Source organism: Vulpes vulpes, chromosome 16 (genome assembly GCF_048418805.1).
Source record: "Vulpes vulpes isolate BD-2025 chromosome 16, VulVul3, whole genome shotgun sequence".
NCBI lineage: Eukaryota > Metazoa > Chordata > Mammalia > Carnivora > Canidae > Vulpes > Vulpes vulpes.
This window is the reverse complement of record NC_132795.1, coordinates 63,821,265-63,837,599: the sequence shown is the minus strand read 5'-3', so window position 1 is coordinate 63,837,599 and position 16,335 is coordinate 63,821,265. Positions and strand designations below refer to the sequence as shown.

General features: G+C 41.7%; 1 protein-coding gene across 4 annotated transcripts in view; it reads left to right on the top strand.

Moving 5' to 3' along the window:
- The first annotated feature begins 670 nt into the window (after positions 1-670).
- Positions 671-16,335, top strand: part of LIMS1 (LIM zinc finger domain containing 1) — a 148,236-nt gene continuing 132,571 nt past the window's right edge. For 2 of the 4 annotated variants that reach the window (XM_072742585.1, XM_072742582.1), the window contains exons 1-2: positions 745-878; positions 10,957-11,043. Coding sequence is in view for 2 of the 4 variants with exons in the window: in XM_072742587.1 (XP_072598688.1) it covers positions 847-878 (32 nt within the window). In the remaining 2 variants the exon portion in view is untranslated. Of the gene's footprint in view, positions 879-10,956; positions 11,044-16,335 lie in introns of all 4 variants that reach the window. The other 2 variants (XM_072742587.1, XM_072742580.1) reach the window with 2 other exon arrangements.

Sequence of the window (16,335 nt, the reverse complement as noted above, 5' to 3'; positions counted from 1 at the left end):
CAGGCGGGAGGAGGCCGCAGCGCGGACCGCCGCACGTCCCCATCCGCCAGCCCGCGACACCCCCCGCCCCCCAGGCCGCTCGGGGCCGGCGGTGGCCGCGCAGACCAGGACCCCCCGAGTGCACGCGCCGGCCCCACTGTCTCACAAGTCCCAGGCCCGCCCACCCAGACGCCGGGGACAGCTCTGCAGCCCGTCGCCGACCAAGCCCAGCGGTGTCTCCGAGAAGGAAACAGCCGCCGCCTCCCGACCCCGCCGGCCGACCCCGCCGGCCGACGCCGCCTCCGAGAGCCGCGGCACAGCCCCGTCGGCGCGCGCCCGCCCGGAGCGCCGGCTTCCCGCGAGACCTCCCGCTCCGGCCCCGCCCGCGGCCCCGCCCCCCTACGGTGTCCGGCGCGTGCCTGGTGAGGGGACCCGGAGGGGGCGGGGCCAGACGGGGATGGAGCGGTGCCGGGGCGGGCCGGCGCGGGGGGCAGGGCCGAGGACCGGCCGGAGGTGAGGCGACGCCGGGGGAACCGGGCCAGGAGGTGAACCGGGCCGGACGTGGGCGGGGCCGGGGCGGGGCCTGGGGCGGGGCCGGGGCGGGGCCTAGGCCGGGCTCCCGCTTTGGCGGCCCCCCCGCGCCCCCCCGCGTCGCCCCGTCCCGCGTGCGCCCCCGCGCGGCGCGCCCAGCCGTTTGCGGGCGGAGGGCTGAGGCGGTGGCGGCCTCCCCGCCCCGTGCCCGCCTCCCCTTCCTGCGAGCGGCCCGCCCGCCAGCCAGCCCGCCGCCGGCCGCAGCGCGACGGAGGAGGCGGCGGTCCGAGCGGCCCCGGCAGCCGGCGTGCGGAGGGACGACGGCCGACTGCGGAGATGCTGGGCGTGGCGGCGGGAATGACCAACAGGTAAGGGCCGGGCCCCGCCGGACTGCGCTGCGCGCGGCACCGCCACGTCGGCGGCGGACCGATCGCCGGGCTCCCCGCGGCCCCGGCTCCGCGCTGGGCGGGCGGCCTGCGTCCCCGCGCGCCGGCCCCAGCCCCTCGCGCACCGCGGCGGCGCCTGCAGGCCCGGCCGCGCCGCCCCGCTCCCGCGCTCCCCCGGGCGCTCCGGCCGGCCTGGGGCGGGGGGCGGGGGGGCGGCGGTCAGAGGTCCCGCGGGGGCTGGGGGCTGGGGGCTGGGGGCGGCCCGGACCCCTGCGCGCCCCTCCACACGTGTCTGCGGACCTGGGACCGCAGTGTGACCTGTGCACACCCCAGCCGCTCTCAGCGCTCTGAAAAATAAAGAACTTTCTGCTTCTGATGCTGATGCCTGTAGGTGCTTACTGGATCACGAGTGAAAACCCAGGCATTTAACGTACCTTATTCAGTAAAGAAACAGCGAATCCATGATACGTTGTTTGCAGACATAATACATTTTTATGAAAGTAGTAGTTCCCTAGACAACAAGTAGTGCGACGAGTGGTGTGTTCCTTTACATTTTGCAAATCTCTTAAATGTCTGGCATAGTAGAAGAACAACCAGGATTTCCTAAATGCTCTGCACTCTGTTGGCCATGTGTTTTGGCTAAACTGTGAAGAAAATCTGATCTTACACAAATACCTCGTTGGGGATGGGGGAAATGTTTTTAAAAGCTTTTGCAGATAATTGTGGATACACCCAAACTGGGTAAATGGTAGTTTCTTAGAGATTCGTTTGGATTTGGAATCTGAAGCTTTATCAGGTAGTGAACTTTTCACACTGTAACTAGACCAAAATTCTTTGGTCTGTCTTGCAGTTTGAATGGACTTGTTACCCACTGTAACATCATATGTTTGTCATTTGGAAAATATCATTCGTAGACTTAGGCAGATCTTCCAAATGCTGACGCATTTCATTACACAATACTGCTAGATAATATTTGTTAACATTACCACTGATTGCATTAGAAACGTGTTAAGTATTGAGAACCTCTCAAACTAGAGGCAGTGGGAACAAATTTTCTACCATTCTGAATTTCACTTTAAAGTTTGATTTGTCTTATTGGCAGGAAACTACTGTCAATTGCTTCCCCGCAAACTGAGGGACTCATTTTATTTGAGTTTCAAGAAATGCCTGCAAAACAAAAGTCTAAAAATGAGGGGGGCCCCGGTGGCTCAGAGCTTTAGCGCCGCCTTCAGCCCAGGGCGTGATCCTGGAGACCCCGGATCGAGTCCCACGTCGGGCTCTCTGCGTGGAGCCTGCTTCTCTCTCTGCTTGTCTCTGCCTCTCTCTCTGTGTCTCTATAAATGAATAAATAAAATCTTTTTTAAAAAGTCTAAAAATGATAGTCTATCATTAATAAGTAAAATGGTATACCACGAAGAAAGCATTTGGTTCACCTCATCGCTCAGGGATGCGTGCTTTTCCTGCAGACAGCTATCTTACTTTGGTATGCAGCAGGACCCCCTCTTCATCACAAGTAGCAAGAAGGTCAGCGGTCAAGATTTAATAACATTAATAATTTGTACCACTTCATCAAGGCTGCTTTTTCCGTTTTTGAAAAATGTATTGAATATTAAGTCGATAGAAAATTAAAAATATATATGATATAAAGAATAACGATATAGTGGATACACAGTATAGAGAATATAAACTGTTCCTTTTAAGACCCTTGAACACCTCCCAGATCTAGTGTCTGTCCTTTATCCCTCCTCTTCCCATCCTGAATTTGCTGTTAGTGTGATCCTTTCCTTTCCTTTTTTTTTTTTTTTTTTTTTGGTATTAAGCACCTTCATGCTGTTGGATGACAATTTTCACCATCCATCCATCTCTGAAATTCTTTTCGCCTTGCAAAACCAAAACTCTGTACCCATTAAACAACAACTTTCTGTTCCTCCCTCCCTGCCAGCCACTGGGTAATTCCTATTCTGTATTCTGTCTCTGATTTTGACTGTTCCAGGTACCTCACATAAATGGAATCAATCACACAGTACTTGTCTCTTTGTGATTGTCTTATTGCATTCACTTAGCACAATGTACTCAAAGTTCATGTAGTAGCATGTCAGAATTCCCTTTTTAGAGCTGAATAATATTCCATTGTATGTATATACCAGTCATTTTTTTTTTTAAATCTATTCATCCTTTGATGGTTACTTGGATTGCTTCTGTGTTTAAGCTACTGTAAGCTACTGTGAATAATTCTGCTATGAACATGACTATGCATTCTTTAATTGAAATTTTTGATAGATTCACCTGCAGTTATAAGAAATAATTCAGAGAGATCCAGTGTATCCTTTACCCAGCTTCCCCCAATGATAATATTTTGTAGTGTAATATCACAACCATGTTGCCGGTAGTAATAAAATCCATCAGTCTTACTCACATTTTCCAATTTTACTTGTTGTCATCTGTGTGTGTGTATTTCTGTGTAATTTTATCACAAGTAGTTAGTGCATGTATTATCACCGCAATCAAAATATAGAATGGTGAGTTCCAGCACCACAAGGATCCCTCATGTTGCCATGTTATACCACACCCACCTCCACGTTTTCTTCCTCCCTCTTAAAGCCTGGAAACCACTCATCTGTTCAACACTTCTAAAATTTTGTCATTTCAAAATTTATATAAGTAGAATCATACATATGTAACCTTTTGGGACTGCCTTTTTAAAAATGCAGCTTAATTCCCTGGACATGTATCTGAGTTGTACATATTGTAGTTCCTTGTCATAGCTGAGTAATACTCTATGCTATGAGTATGGGATAGTCTGTTTGCCAGTTGAAGGACATTTGGGCTGTTTCCAGGTTTGGGCTATTAATAATAAAACTACCATGAATGTTGGTGGGCAGATTTTTATGTAGATACAAGTTTTCCTTTCTTTTGGATAAATGTCCAAGCGTGCAATTTCTGAGTTGTATGGTAATTTCATGTTTCACTTTCTAAGAAACTGATTAACTGTTCTAAAGTGGCTGTACCATTTTCCAAAGATGTTTGAAAGAGAAGTTAGCATTCTTTACCTGCAGGTCCATGGAAGTGAAGAATTCAGTCCCACCACTAAGCTGCCAGCAGTTATACCCATCTTTGCTTTTTGTTAATCACTGAAAATGTCACTACAGTGGAAAAGGCTTACAGCAACTTTTCTGGAACTTCTTAGTATTGTTATCAAAAGAGTTTGATCTCCCAAACCTCCTGTAAAAGTCTTGGAGGTACCCCCACCACCCCTGTTTCCTCCAGAGTTTTGAGACCACATTTGGAGAACCACTGTTTATGACATAATCCTAAATAATGAGGGAAGTGGATATTTGGTATATTTTTAAAAGAATATATAGAAAGATTTCTCTTAAAATTTATACTAAAGGCTTTTTGTTCTGTGTGCTTTCTAGTTTGGGGGAGTTTTACTGGGATTTACTAAGACTTGAAGAACCACATTGGAAAAAGCAGTTTTCTGCCCTTAGGGATTTTCCTGACAAGATAGGCAGTGTTGTTATGAAAAGGGAAAATGTCATGGCAGTGAGTGTCTTCCTAAAACTTCAGTGATCTATGCCTGTTTGTATGGGTGAGGACGTTGGGCTCTTCATTTTTAAGAAACTAATTAAAATTAGGTGGTGGAAAGATAACCTTCAGTTCTGGTGGTTCCATGCCCTATAAGCTTAGAGAAAACAATCTGTTAGGACTGCTGTCTTCATTTTTTTTTAGTATTTTATTTATTTATTTACTTATTCATGAGAGACAGAGAGAGAGAGAGGCAGAGACACAGGCAGAGGGAGAAGCAGGGTCCATGCAAGGAGCTCTATGTGGTACTCGATCCTGGGACTCCGGAATCACACCCTGAGCCAAAGGCACACGCTCAACCGCTGAGCCACCCAGGCGTCCCGCTGTCTTGTGCTTTTCATCCCTTTGACTAATTTATTTTCGAAGTGGAAGTTTGCACCCCTAAATCTCCTTCATCTCTTTTGCCCTTGTTCCCTGTCCTCCACCACCAGTTTGTTCTCTGTGTTTATGAGTCTGCTTCTGTTTTGTTTGTTCGTTTTTGGTTTTTAAATTCCCTGTATTATCGTTCCCATCCCTTTCCTCTGTGGTGGCCCCTTGAACCATCTTTTCTCTTGCCAAATGTGAGTACAGCACTTGAACTTTCCTTTCTTCCTAGAGAGGGCCTTTCTGCCGCTCCCCTGGGTCAGAGAAACTCCCAACAGCTAAGCATATCCTGTAATGGGAGAGCAAAGCTTTGCTCTGAGAGTCTCTATTTTTTTTTTTTTTTGAGAGTCTCTATTTTTAATAGTGTTGTGTTTGTTCTTCAGATAATCATTTAAATACACCCCGGTGTAGGTCATGTTCTTAGTTAGGGTTGCACTTAAATAGAAGGCAAACATCTCAGGCCATTTGTCGATTTTACATTTCTCGTAATTACGCCTTAAGTTGTGGTTTCCCACCCACAGGAATATCATCTACATTACCTGCTGAACTGTTGTTCATGTTGTCTTCCAAAAACTTCGATTTTAAAATACTTGAGAAGCAAAGGCTGCTCTCCCTGCTGCCACACACTATGCATTCTGCCCCCATGGTGCTTTTATCCCCCTCATACCAATATCATCTTTTCTCTTATTTGATCTCATCAGACATTTCCACGTTGGAGCTCACTGGCAGGAGAGGAAGAAACATTTTCCAGCATTTTTTTTCATATTGGAACATATTTTGGAATTTGATGAATCCACAGGGACATATAACTTAGGGGTTGGGAAGTTACAGATAAATCAGGCTCCGAATAGTGTGTTCTGTGTGGGGTAGGAATAAGAGTGCTAGAAATTGAGTTTGAACACTGAGAGATGTGTTGGAGGTGGGAGACACCTGAAGTCTAGAGTCTTATCAGGATGTCTGAGGGACAGGTGTGATCAAGTGAGACAAAGGGTTTAAAATGTTTATATGCATGCACAGTCTCTGTACAAATACGGAATCATAGTCCTGTTCTAAAATTGATTTTTTTTAGGATTTTAAAAAATTGCGGTAAAATACACACTGCAAAATGTACCATCTTAATCATTTTTCAGTGTGCATTCAGTGGCATTAAGTACATTCACATTGCTGTGCAGCCATTGCCACTCTCCATCTCCAGAACTTTCTCATCATCCCAAACTGAACTTCCAGGTGATTGAACAATGTTTACTTATATTTCTGGCAATTTTTTTTTTTTTTTGGTAATTATTTTTTTAACTTAATAAGCTATCTTACAGGTTTTCCTTTGAGGCATATCTAGACCTACCATAAGTTTTTAACTTTAGGTTTAATGGCTGTATAGTAGTTCAGAATACACATGTGATATGACTTATATAACTAGTCCTTGGTTGGACATTTTGGGGCCAGTTTTTTGTTATTAAGAAGTCCTATGAATATCCGTGCCAGTATTCTATAGGAGATCCCTGAGTGCAGAGTGGGTATGTGCATGGATGGTTGGGCCCATGTTCTAATCCCAGCTCTGTCCCTTCATGTCTCTATGGCCTTACCTGGTCAACCTCTTTAAGGCTAATCATCTTAATTTATAAAGTAATACCATCTTTCTCAGAGAGTTGTTGTGAGAAGTAAATATGAAGGCCAATATAAACTGTTAATAATCGTTGCCCCTGGAGAGGGTGTCTAGGAATCTAAGGAGTTTAGGAATCTAGAACTAGAGGGAAATTTTCTTACTGTATACCTTTTTGTACTGTTTTGATTTTTTTAAACCACATGTGCATGTAAAATTTTTTAAAGAATCTGACATTATGCCAGAAACATAGTAGATGCTCAGTTAATGGTAACTGTAGTTGTTGGTATAGATTTTTCCTGTCATCCTGGTTCTTTTTTCGGAGCTTACAACTTCTACTTCACTATTAATGGCACTGATACAGTCACTTGTTATTTCTTCCTTTCCTTCACTCTCTATACCCACATTTTTGCTGAGTTCATACCTTAGAATTTTCTTTGAATCCATATTTCTTTTTTTCATTCCTTTCTTCTTTTTCACCTTCATTCTGGTTATCTTTTAAGTGAATGTAAGATAACAATAGTAACACTGGGAAAGACAAAATTCTGTGTGTGTTCTTGTTTGTCATTTAAATGTTGATAAAGAACAGATTCTTTTAAAGATGTTATGGGATTTGTGGTAGGGTTTTTGTAGCATATGCTCTCTGTTAGCATATACTGAAGAGATAGTTACAGTAACATGAAGATTAAGAATTTTTCCTAGCATTTAAAAAATGGATTCATATGTGAAAAAGTTGAAATCTACTAAACTAGTGTACTCAATACTTTCGTGGATCCACTGTAGTAGTCCAGTAAGATGTTCCTTTATTTTGTAAGTCCGGAGTTGCATAGAGAGGTAATTTTTATTTACCTCTATTCAAGGCCACAAAGTGAGTTAATAGTAGGGTTAGGACTAGAGCCCAAACTTTGAAGGTAGTGTGGCGTCCTCTCTGCTGTACTATGCTAGTTTGTTCTGTTACTTCATTCAAATTGCACTGTTATAGTTTATTACATATATATTTTATCTTACCATCTATATTGTAAGTGCCTTGAGGATTGAGACTTTGATATTTCGGAGCCCCATTAACATATTGGTTCTAGAAATGTCTGAATGAATTATTAAATGTTGCCTTAGAATTGTTCTATTACAAAGGTCCTAGATGTCACTCTCTTTCAAGTGGATTCCTTTAGGGAAATGTGTTCTTGGGGACATGGCATTCGTAGGCACACATGATGGTGATTTTGTTTCTTCATTCCCAGAGAATTGGGGCTTCTTGTCCTCCACCCTTGTCCACTTCCCCCACATGGCACCGTCTGAGAGATTCCTTCCTATGGCAGACTTCTTTACTGATGCATCAGTTAAGTGAAATATATACCACCTGCTTATACAGATTGTAAATTATTTCTCATTGGCAAATGTTGGAGTTGTTGGTTTTGTTTTTGTGTGTTTGTTTTTTATTTTAAAGTTGGGCACATTGCTATCCCATATGGAATCTGCTTTACTAATATAGCATGGAAGAGAGGGTGTGGGTAATTGCTGCCTCTGCCACAGCTTGTTGCCCTCCTTCTCAATGCAGTAGATTCCACAGATTTTTAATGTAAAATTTTTTTTCAAAGATTTTATTTATTGGGACGCCTGGGTGGCTCAGCAGTTGAGCGTCTGCCTTTGGCTCAGGGTGTGATTCCCCCATCTGGGATCAAGTCCCATATTGGGCTCCCGGTAGGGAGCCTGCTTCTCCCTCTACCTGTGTCTCTGCCTTTCTCTGTCTCTCATCGTAAAAAAAAAAAAAAGTATTTTATTTATTTATTTTAGAGAGACAGAGACAGCGAGAGAGAACATAAGCAGGGAGGAGAGAGAGAAGCAGGCTGCCCCCTGAGCAGGGAACCCAACATCGGGCTTGATCCCAGGAATCTGGGATCACAACCCGAACTTAAGGTAGATGCTTCACCTCCTAAACTAGCCAGATGCCTCTACACAGATTTTTTAATGTGCAGGGCACAGTGCAGGTGCAACTGTAATGACCAACAAGGCAGATAAAACGGGTCCTAGATCATCTAGGTATCTGTTTGCCTCTACTACCATTCATGTTGGCTCCAGATTTTCCTAAAGCACCACTTCAGTCACATTACTCCATTTTTCAAAATGTTAACAGGACTTCTTACTGCCTATCAAATAAAGTCCATAGCCTAGAGCCTAAAGTTGAAGGCTCTTTGTGCTCTGGCCCCGCCTGTCTGGATAGCTTTGTCACACACAGTTCCCTTTGTCTGTGTTGCCGTTAAACTCTTACCTACTTGCCATTTTCTGAAAACCTTTGGTGTTTCCTGTTTCTTTGTCTTTGCTCATGCTGTTCTTTTGGGCCAGAAAATCATCTTCTCCTGTATCTTCTTGGCACTTGTGGCAGAACTGCCACTTCTCCCATGAAATAACACATTTCTGGAACTTTATCGAGCCCTCCTTGTGTGCTTAGGGAGTTAGGGATTTGGAGCTTGTATCTGCTCTCCCAAAGCATTTTCGCTTTTTTTTTTTTTTTTTTTTTGGTAGTTATGGGCTTCTGTTTTATGTCATAGTTGTTTGTGTATATGTCTAATCTTTTCGGCCAAATTGTAATCTCTGAAAGTAAGGGAACGTCTTAATCAAAATTCATTAAATGTCCAAAGAAAAACAAACTAGATTTAAATGAACTGTATTTCTCCTTTTATTCCTTCATTTGTTCGTGAATTGAAAAGTTCAGAGCTGATTCTGCTTAGTGCCTGTGACATTGTTTGAATAAAGTCACCAAACTGAGTAAGGCAAGATAGCTTTCACATTTGGTTTAACTTAACAGTGTAATGTATACTAGTGGCAGAGACCCAGCACCCGCGGAACATTAGGAAGAGATTCAAATGCTGTTTAGTCATCCTTGTTTAGATTATTTCATCTCATTGCCAGGCCACTCTTTGAAAGCTTTCTTAGTGATAACTGCCTTTATTAATTACCTACTTGACAAAAGGTCCTTTAAAGATATTAAACATCTGCATAACAGATCTTACCTTCACAGCCACACCATGAAGTAGTGTGTTTAATGCCCATTTTACAGATGAGGGAACTAAGTTAAAGAGGTAAAGAACTCACCAAGTCACACATTAGTGACAGCGCTGGCATTCACACTGTCTGTACCCACAGAGGCATGTGTCTCTTCCATTCACTTCATTGTTCAGTAGGTCAGAGCTCTCTAGTTCTTTGCCGAGATTTCAAGACTTTCTCTTACCTTAGCATGCCAACTAGCCTATCCAGTTTTATTCCCCACTACTCTTTCTTTACATCATCTTATTGCCAGCCATACCACAGTATTTATTTCTGAACTTGGTTTTTCCTTTTTTTGTGGGGTAGAGGGTTCTAAATCTTGTGCCCAAGGCCCAGCTTAAACTCTTTTGTCTTGAAGATGGTTTCCCTGGCTGCTTCTACCTCTTGTTTGTTTTTTCTTTCTTGGCCTCTTAGAGAACATACTAGATAAGAAGAAACTCTTTACTTAAATTTAGTGTATAGGTACTTGTGTGCAACACACAAATGTCTGCTATTTTAATTTTGAACTCTTGGCCATGCCTGCATGTACTAAAGTAGTATTTACAAATTTGGGGGCATAGTTCCAGTTCAGTGTGCATTCATTATGTATACTGTGCTGTGGGCTCTGGAGCATATAATTATAATATAGTGAGGGGTCACACTTTGTCTATCTTGTATTGTAGCTGCTTATGTACAAGTACTATAGGAGAAGTTTTTAAAAGTCTTTTAGAAGTTTAAAGGAGTAAATGATCATTTGTTACCAGATATTTTAGGTTTGTTGTTATTTATTTAAGATGTTAGGATCAGTCAGATTTGGCCGAGCTCTCCAAGGAGGCAGAGACGTATTGGTCATGGCAGCGTTCAACCAGAGGCTGGTTTATTTGTAACATTGTAGGGGAGATTCATTAATCCAGTATAGCAGTACCCTCAGAACATGGGCTGCAGACCATCAACAGCATGGGGTTCATACTAGCTGCAGATTATTCATACTATTCCCATACTTGTTGGGGGAAAAAATGTCATGAAATCTGTAGTTTTAAATTTTCTATTATGGAGAATTTTAGACATATGTGAAAAATAGACTAATATATCCCCACATGCTACCACTCAGCTTCAGTAATTAATAACTGATGGTAAATCTTTGATTGAGGGCCAGTCAAAAATCTCTTTTTTCTTTCCTATGTCATATCATAAAGATTTTAATATATATCGTTAAAAAATAAGGGCTTTTATAAAAACAAATTCTAAATGTAAATACAACATCATTATCACATCTGAAAAAGATTACTAACAACTCCTTCATATCATCAACTACACAGTTAATGTTCAGCTTTTGATTTATTTCGACCATCCATTTCATTTTATAGTTTTTCTGAATTGAGATCTAAGTAAGGTTTGCATGTTTGATAAGTTGGTAAATTTGTTAGTCTCTGTTGTTCATCAGGTCCCAGCAGCATGGTTTTCTTTTTACCTTATATATTCTAATCTTAGAGTTGAAGAATCTGGCAGTCTGGACATGCCAACAGGTGCAGACCAAAAAGCCACAACCAAGGAATGCTTTCTCTAGCCAAGGACCAGGTGAGAGACAGTCTAACAAGACATAAAACATTTAGACAGTACATGTTTTACTCCAGCCAAACACCCAGGAAAAAGTGTGTTCACATCCCTCCTTATGCCAGCAAAGGCCAAGTGGGGAGCCTAGACTTGCATCCTCATCAGGCTGAAACTTGACACTCCAGCATCCCTGTCATGGTGGGGTCAGCAGAGGCCAAGTAGGGAATCAGGACTTTCATCCTCACCAGCTGGTAATTACTGCCTGTCTGCTCCCCCCCCCACCCCCACCATTATCACAGTGTCAGTACAAACACACCCACCATTAATGAGGAGTGTATGTCTTGTGTGTCAGCAGAGGCCAGCTGAGGAACCCATACTTCTACCTCTATCTGGCAGTAATGAGGGAGCTCCCTTGTTAGAGTGATTTCAGAGAAAACCAGTTTTGTAAGATAATAAAAATATCCATGTTTTATTAGGAAATCATTTGTCATATCAAGAACCTCTTAAAGTGAAGGAAAAAAAAACCCAATAAAATAGATCTCAGCACCAAGATGACAGAAACATTAAAATTATCTGATAAAGAATTTTAAAGCAGTCATAATAAAAATGCTTCAGTGAGCAACTGTAAAGATGCTTGAAACAAATGAAGTCGAAAGCTTCAGCAAGGAAATAGAAGATAAGATATAAAGAGGATTCAAATGGAAATTCTGCTGCTGAAAAATATAATCATGAAAGTTAAAGTTCAGTAGAGGACTCAACAGTGGATAGGTTCGACTAAAGGGGGTTGAGGAAAGAATCAGTGAACTGGAAGATTAAAATAATAGAAATTACCCAGTGTGAATGAACAACAGAGAAAATAGATGGTAGGGAGACAATGTCTCAGGGACTTTTGGAACTCTAACAAAAGAGCCAATATTCGTGTCATTTGAATCTTGAAAGGAGAGTGAAAGAGGATGGGGTAGAAAAATACTAGAGGAAATAATGGCTGAAAATTTCTCCAGATTAACAAGCAAACGTACCAACTCAAGAAGCTGCACAAACAGGATAAATCCAGAGAAATTCAAGCCAAGACATCATGATTACACTTCTGAAAACTAAAGATACAAAAAAACTTTGAAACTAGCCAGAGGAAAAAAATGACATCTTACCTTTATAGAAATATCAAACTCTTGGTTTTGGCTCAGGTCACGATTTCAGGTTCCTGGGATTGAGCCCTCGTTGGGCTCTACACTGAGCAGGGAGCCTGCTTTTGGATTCTCTCTCTCCCTCTCCCCCCATTCAGGCTGTCACTTTCTGTCTCTAAAATAAATAAATAAATCTTTTTAAAAAAAGAAAGAATTAGAGCAGAAATCAGTGAAATTGAGAACAGGAAATGAATAGAGAAAATCAATAAAAATCAAAAGCTAGTTCTTGGAAAAGTTAAAAAAAAAGTGATAAGGCTGTATCCAGGCTAAGAAAAAAAGAGAAGACACAAATTACTAATACCAGAAATGAAAGAGGGGATATCACTATAGATCCTATGGAAATTAAAATGATAATAAAGGAATATTGTGAATGACTCAATGCCCACACATTTGATAATTTACTAGAAATGGACCAATTCCTTGAAAGACACAGTCTGCCAAAACTCACACAAGAAAAAATAGATGATCTGAGTAGGTCTGTATCTATTGAAAGAAATTGACTCAATAAATAATAATCTTCCAAAACAACTCCAGGCTTATATGGGTTCACTGGCCATTTCTGGCAAATACTGTAGGAAGATTTTTTTTTTTTTAAGATTTTATTAATTTATTCATGAGAGACACAGAGAGAGGCAGAGACACAGGTAGAGGGAGAAACAGGCTCCATGCAGGGAGCCGGATGTGGGATTTGAACCTGGGTCTCCAGGATCACACCCTGGGCTGAAGGCAGCACTAAACCGCTGAGCCACCCAGGCTGCCCAGATTTTTTTTTTCTATAGTAATTCAGGGGATAAAACTAGAAGGAATACCTCCTAACACATTCTATGAAGCTAGCACTCTCCTATCACCAAACAAAGACAAGAAAAGGAAACTTCAGTATCTCTTGTGAACATAGATGCCAAAATTCTCAACAAAATTTTAGCTTGAGGGACACCTGGTTGGTTCAGTGGTTGAGGGTCTGCCTTCAGCTTGGGGCATGACCTTGGAGTCCTGGGATCGAGTCCCATATCGGGCTCCCTGTGTGGAGCCTGCTTCTTCTGCCTATGTCTTTGCCTCTATCTCTCTGTGTCTGTCATGAATAAATAAATAAAATCTTTAAAAAAATATTAGGTTGAATCCAAAAAAGTATAAAAAGAATTATACAGCATGACCAAATGGGATTTATCCCAGGTATACAAGATTGGTTTAACATCCAGAAAACAATTTTATTCTTAATACCCAGATATTAGAAATAGCCCAGATGTCCTTCAGCAGGTAGATGTTTAAACAAAGTATAGTTCCTTTGTCTCATGAAATACTATTCAGTAATAAAAAGGAATGCCAGGCTATTGATCTTTGTGACAATTTGAATGGATCTCGAGATCCTTGGGGCCATTATACTTAATGAAATAAAAAAGCCAGTTTCAAAAGATCACATACTATGTGGTTCAATTTATATAGCATTTTCTAAATGACAGAATTCTAGAGATGGGAAACATATTAGTGGTGGCCAGTGGTTAAGAGGAGATGGGGATGGGGACAGAGTTTGGAGAGGAGTAGAGTATGGATATGAAAGGGCAACATGGGGATCCTTATGGTGATAGAAGTTTCATGGTTGTGATGTTAGTGTGCTACATTTAAAAAAAATTTTTTTTTTAATTTATTTATGATAGTAACACACACACACACACACACACAGAGGGGCAGAGACACAAGCAGGCTCCATGCACCGGGATCCTGACGTGAGACTCGATCCCGGGTCTCCAGGATCGCGCCCTGGGCCAAAGGCAGGCGCCAAACCGCTGCGCCACCCAGGGATCCTGACGACTGTGCTACATTTTTATAAGATGTTACCATTTGAAAAAACTGGGTAAAGTGTACACAAGATATCTTTGCATTATTTCTTAGAACTGCATGTGAATCTACAATGACCTTAAAACATTTTTAAAAATACATGTTCACCTAAATGGGCAACAGTTATTTTTCCACCTGTTCCCCATTGGAACTTCTATAGACTTATTATACTGCTATAGTTTTCTCAGACAGCAACTATTCTTAAGTTTCACTAAAATTCTCTAAGAGTAAAATGGAGAGTCAATTAGGGTAGGGAAAATAAATGTTTCTAGGACACCTGAATTAAATTACTGTGCTGTTCATTTCCTGTCTTGTTTACCAAAAGCAGAGGGATATAGGAAATTGAAGCAGTTATCTGGGTAGTCCAAACTCCCTGGGTTGGACCCTCATGTCTCCAAAGGGAATGGCTGAAAGATCTTTTTTAAAGAACACTTTAGATCTCAGATTTCTCAGTCTCTGTCAGAAACACGTGTGCACCTGCACTCTCTCTCAAATAAATAAATAAAATCTTTAAAATATATATACACACACACACATTTTGAGTAAAGCTTTCTTCCTCACCCTTTGGATTACAAGTGGCAGTTAGACTCTGACTTCATCACACAACCGGTGTACTTCCCAGTGGTTGTGAGGATGAACTTGAAGTTGCTGGGAAGTAGATCAGTCATAGTCCAGGGTGGTAGACAGCCCGACAGGACCTTGTTGGAAATTGCCAGCATCCTGCGTGTCACTGAAGGACCCTGGGGGAGACGTGGAATTTAGTGAGCCTGAGGATGTCTGTCTTTTTCAAACCGTTAGGGCGTAGCAGTGAGAGAATCTTCAGAACAGGTTAGCTTGCCAACTGCTGCTGGCTCCAGGGCCGGATAGATGCCCTCTGAGGTAGTGGTTCAGGTTGTGGTCCTGGGTTCCCAGAGACAGAAACAGTCAGATAAATCAGATGAAAACAGAAGTAGTCAGATAAAAATGACATGAGTGTAGTCTGTAATTGAAGAAGGGACCTTTGGCATTTTGACTTAGGCCTCTACCCAGCTAACACATATAAATGCAAGTTAAAATTTAGCCAGATTCCTCAAACTTGACTTGAATGCCACTGTCTCTAATGGGAAAGTTGAGAACAAGATAAATATTCATTCACTACTTTCACATTTTCTCATTTAGAGAGCGTGTGGGAAAATGATGTCCAGAATATCAGAGTTTCTGGTCATTGCCCACATTAAAATACATTGACCGATTCCCTTGGGTTCTAGTGAATGGCTGTCAGAAAAGGTCTTTCTTTGGAAAACAATGTAGATTTTGTCACAGCGAAGCATGTTTTAGGGAATATGGTGTAGTCCTCTTTAGAAACTCGAAATGAAGTAATTCATCCATCAATGAGCAGCCTTTTGTTTTAGGAGTGTGGGTAGTGATATTTTTATAATAGTCACGAATCCTTTGTAAACATGGCTAGAGACTAGTTTTGTGTTTTAAAATTAGTCCAAGAAAGTAAGAGCTTTGTGACTAGCCCCATGACATCTGGAAGCCCATTTCAGGTGGTTGAATATATTTACAAGACTGAGAATAATGATGAAAACACTGTGTTTAGAAATATCTTGAAGGTATATGTATAGGACATAGGCTCTTTGTTTTATGAGATGAACCAGATTTACAATGTTGTAACTTTGAAGTGGATGGAAGGCTAATGTCTGAAATAATTTCATGGCATTTCTAGACCTAATGTGTTCTCTCTCTCTCTTTTTTTTTTTTTTTTTTCAATATGCTGGCTAAGTCACATCTCAGGGCATTTTTTTTGTTGTTGTTGTTGTTGTCTTTTGGGCATTTGCCAGATTTGTACAAAGCATGAAACATCTGCAGACATCTGCTTAAGGCAATTTCTTAATGCTTTCTAATAAAATGTTTTAATCATGAGTACTATTATACAGTTGTACAAAAGCTACTTTACTTTTGCTACTCTATCTTAGACCTGGGTTTTCCAGGACTTTCATGTGCTTTCCCTTTGGGAATGTTACTAATGACAAAAGACGTTGGTGAAGTGTAAAAAGTGATGCTTAATTTTAATACATAGCTCTGTTTTGAATTTAACAAAAAGATAAAAGTTCCAGTGATTCCTCAAAATTTCAGAGGTCTTTTTTTTTCCCCACAAAGGTCAGTTTGGGACCGTGAGACCAGACTTAAAAAGAAGAGTTTTCTGAGCTTGAACCCTTTTGATTTTTAAAATAAACACCCACATCTTTCTGGTAATGTATTTGGTCATTTAGAGTGCTTTCTATGAAGGAAGTTGTGGTGATAGGTTCTGGAATGT